Source organism: Propithecus coquereli, unplaced genomic scaffold (genome assembly GCF_000956105.1).
Source record: "Propithecus coquereli isolate 6110/MARCELLA unplaced genomic scaffold, Pcoq_1.0 Scaffold160, whole genome shotgun sequence".
In the NCBI taxonomy this organism is placed as follows: domain Eukaryota; kingdom Metazoa; phylum Chordata; class Mammalia; order Primates; family Indriidae; genus Propithecus; species Propithecus coquereli.
The window spans coordinates 2,851,011-2,855,544 of NW_012140525.1; the positions used below are offsets into that span (position 1 = coordinate 2,851,011).

At 31.1% G+C, this 4,534-nt stretch overlaps 1 protein-coding gene across 1 annotated transcript in view; it reads left to right on the top strand.

Moving 5' to 3' along the window:
• The window catches only part of SLCO6A1 (solute carrier organic anion transporter family, member 6A1), a 160,214-nt gene that overhangs the window by 116,363 nt on the left and 39,317 nt on the right, over positions 1-4,534 (top strand). Inside the window, exon 9 of the mRNA XM_012641056.1 lies at positions 3,292-3,445. Coding sequence (XP_012496510.1) covers positions 3,292-3,445 — 154 coding nt within the window. The remainder of the gene's footprint in view (positions 1-3,291; positions 3,446-4,534) is intronic.

Below are 4,534 nucleotides of genomic sequence, written 5' to 3' on the forward strand. Positions count from 1 at the left end.
TATTTGAGTAGTATTCCATCATATACATATACCATATTTTACTAGTCCACTCATGGATCGATGGGCACATAACATGTAACCAAAATGCTTGTACTCCCATAATATCCTGAAATAAAAAAAAAAGAGTCACAGATGTGATGCAATGGCACTATAGATCTAATTATATAAAAAGGATAATAGGATAAAATTGTGGAATTACTTTATGTCAATAAAATTGACAACTTACATGAAATGGATAAATCCTTTGAAAGACACAAACTCAAAAAGAAATAGATAATTTAGATATCTATTAAATAAATTAAATGTTAATTACAAATTTACCACGAAGAAACTCCAGGTCTAAATGGTTTCACTAGTGAAATTTATCAAACATTTAAAGACTAGCTAATTGTAATACCACACAAATCATTTCAGAAAATTGAAAAGGAGTGGATACTTACTAACTCATTCTATGAGACCTACATTATCCTGATGGCAAAACCAGATAACCATATTTTAAGAAAACTATAGACCTATCTTTCAGGTGCATAGATGCAAAAATAATTTTAAAATTTTAGTAAACCGAGTCTAATAATATATTAAAAGGAAAATAAATCATGACCAAGCAAGATTTATCATAGAAATTGCAAGATTGGTTTAATGTTTGAAAATCACTTGATGTAACCTACCACATTAACAAACTGAAAATGAAAGAACCATATTAAAATCTCAATAGATGCCAATAAAACTCCACTGGATAAAATTCAACATCCATTTCTAATAAACTAAGAAACTAAGAATGGAAGGGAAGTGCCTCAATCTGGTAAGGGAATTTATGGAACCCTACGCAACATTATACTTAGTAATTATTATGGGCTGAATATTTGTATCCCCCTCCATTTGTATGTTGAAGTTCTAATCCCCCATGTAATGGTAGTGGGAAGTGGAGCCTTTGGGAGGTAATTAGGTATGGAAGAGGTGCTGAGGGAGGAGTCCTCATGATGAAATTAATGTCCTATAAGAAGAGGAAGAGACCGGAGCCTTCCCTTTTTGCTTCATGTCAGAAGGTGGCAGTATGCAGTGCAGGAAGAGGGCCTTCACTCAGCCCAGAATCTGCCCTGCTGGCACTTGATCTTAGACTTTCCAGTCTTCAGAACTATCGGGAATAAATGTCTATTGTTTGTGCCACCCAGTCTGGCATTTTGTTATAGCAGCTCAAGCAGACTAAGACAGTGATGAAATACTGAATAATCAGGAACAAAAGAAGGATGTATGCTTTCAATACTTCTATTTTAACATCATACTGAAGGTTCTAGCCATTACAGTAATGTAAGAGAAAAAAATAAAGGGCATCCAGATAGGAAAAAAAGAGGAAAAACTATGTTTATTTGGAGACATGATTGTCTATTTAGAAAATCATAAAGCCACTAGAACTAGTAAGATAAGTTTAGTAAGGTTGCAGGATACAAGAGCAACATGCAAGAATCTATGGTATTTCTATGTACTACCTACAAATGAGCAGAAACCAATATTAAAAATAATACCATTAACTATAGTATCAAGAAAAGAAAAAATACCATAGAAGACAAGATTAATATGCAATAATTTAAGGTATTTTTACCTACAAACAAGCAAAAATTGGTATTAAACAAAAATTTCCATTACTGATTATGTCAAGAAAAAGAAATACTTAAGGATAAATCTGATTAAAGTGTGAATGATCTATTTTCTCATTATTACAAAACATTCCTGAGAGAAATTAAAGACCTAAAGTTTTAAATGTAGAAATCACTCATGTTTGTGGGTTGCAAGACTCAATATTGTTAAGATGTTAATTCTCAAGTTGTTTGTATTTAATGCAATCACAATCAAAATCCTAGCATTTTCATTTTTAGGTATTGGCAAAATAATTTTTAAATTTATATAGATATACAAAGGACCTATAAAAGCTAAAAAAAATTCCAAAGAACAACAAAAGAGAAGGACTAACATTATTTGATTTCAAGACTTTTTGTAAAGCTACAGTAGCCATCAAAGTGATAAATACATCAGTAGAACAGAATGGAGAGTCTATAGAAATAAACCCACACATATATGTATAATTAATATTTGACTGGATACATATAAAATGTAGTGGAGAACATGCAGTCATTTAAACAAATTATACTAGAATAATTAAATATCTATATGCAAACAAAGGAACTTTGATCCATAATTTGCACCATATAAAATAATTAGTTCAAATGGATTGTATATGTAAATGTGAAATATAAAATTCCAGGAATTTAAGGGAAAATACTTTTGACCTTGGTTTAGGCAAAGATTTCTTAGATAAGACACCAAACATATAATGTGGAAAGAAATAAATTGATAAATTGGATTTCATCAAAATTAGAAAAATTGCTCTTTGAAAGACTGCTAATAAAATGAAGAAAACAAGCCATAGACTATGAAAAGATATTTGAAAACAATATATCTAACAAAGAACTCGTTTTTAGTTCTTTACAAAATAGAGCATATAAAGTATTTTCAATGCTTAATACCAAGAAAACAAGCCAATGAAAATGGGCAAACAATTCGAACAGACATTTATTCAAATAATATATATAGATGGAAAATAAGCACATAGAAAGATGATCAACATCCTTAGTCACTAGCAAAATGCATATTAAAGAAGCACAATATGAAACTAGTTTAGTCCTGTTAGAATGTCTAAAATAAAAAAGATTATACCAAGTGTTAACAAGAAATGCAGAGAACAACCGAAACTCTTAATACACTGCTGATGGGAATTCAAAATATCACAACCACTGTGGAAAACTGTTTGAGAGTTTCTTAAAAAGTTAAAAGTTAAATATTTACTCAAAAGACATGGAGGTATATAACTACACAAAAACCATATAAAGACCAGCTGCGTGAAAGAAGTCAAAGGAAGTATACATACTGTATGATTCCATTTCATAAAACAGGAAATTCAAACTAATAAATAGTAACAGAAAGTAGATCAGTGTATGCCAGGGGGTGGAGGAATTACACATGGGCATAAGGAAATTTTGGGGGCTGATAATTATGTTTGTTAAGATGATTGTGGTTATGATCTCACAAGTGTGTACATATATCAAAATATTTCAAATTGCACACTCTAAATATGTGCAGTTTATTGCATATCAGTTATAACTCACTAAAGCTGTTAAAAAGAAATTATTTCAATAAGCATATTTTTATGAATTGTATTGATATTACTATCTCGATATATATATTAATAATTAAAAAACAATGGTAACATAATCACATTCAATCTTGTTTTTACAGAACAGGGCAGTTGGGAGACCTCACAGCTCCTTGCAATGAACAATGTAGCTGCTCATCTTCAGTTTATAGTTCTGTCTGTGGAAGAGATGATATTGAATATTTTTCTCCCTGCTTTGCAGGCTGTACATATTCTAAAATGTTAAACAAACAAAAGGTAATTATCTTACTATGTTTCTTCCTCTCCTAGCTCTCTATAAAAGCTTTTTTCTTATTTTCCATTTTTAATATTAAAAGGAAGAAACAAAATTTTCTTCATGTTATCACCATACAAACAGCTTATGGAAATTGGGCATGGAATAGATACTCCTGCATTAAAATGTGCTTACATATAATATATTATCACAATTTTATAGTTTTAAAACAATGGGGGACTGTTATCTACCTCTTGCCATAACAAAGTTGAAAAAAAAAAAAAATCCAAGAGAACATTTTGTCTTCCACTTATGTAGTTTTTCTTAGTTTTATGCTACCTATCAGCAGCACCCAATCCCCCAAAACCTTGAACTACAATCTTTCCCACACCAAGGGGTTGACCAATACTAGCCATTTAGTCACCTTTCATTCAGTTTTTCCTGCTGCTAAGAAATTGAAAATGTTTATACCTTGCCGTTTCTGTTTCTGCCGCACCAGAAAAGTAAGAGAGTTAAAGAAGATTCATAGGGTAGTAAGTAATATAAGTGATGTGAAATTGAATATATGTTATTCCTGCTTGTCCTTTGGCATTTACATGAATTGGGACCATTTTAAAACTTCCCTATTTGTTCATTTTTGTGGCCATTACCATCAGAATCCCTTAATTCCCTGGGCCTTCTACTATCTCCTAACACATTTTTTTATTTTGTCATGGAAAGCAGTTGACCACTTGATTTGTTTGGGTTAATTTTTTTAATATCCAAAGTTTCATACATAAGCTGTAAAATAATGGACTCTCTACTACATTTTTACCTTTTAAGTTGTACAGAAGTATGGACACATGCTCTTAATATTCTGTTCCTCTTTCCCTGTTCTGGCTAGTTCTTGTGAATGGGAGAGAGCAACAGAGAGGTATATTTCCTGATCGATGGGCATGCCACCTCCCTTAATAGGTGATAAGGTCCTTTATTAATTTCACGCCTATGTAACAATATATTTTCCTGTTATACACATATAAGAAATTAGCATACCCAACCAACTTTAATTTAGTTCCTCATAGTAATGTTTTCACTGGCTTAAAATTTAATAATATATATTCCGATTTTTATTG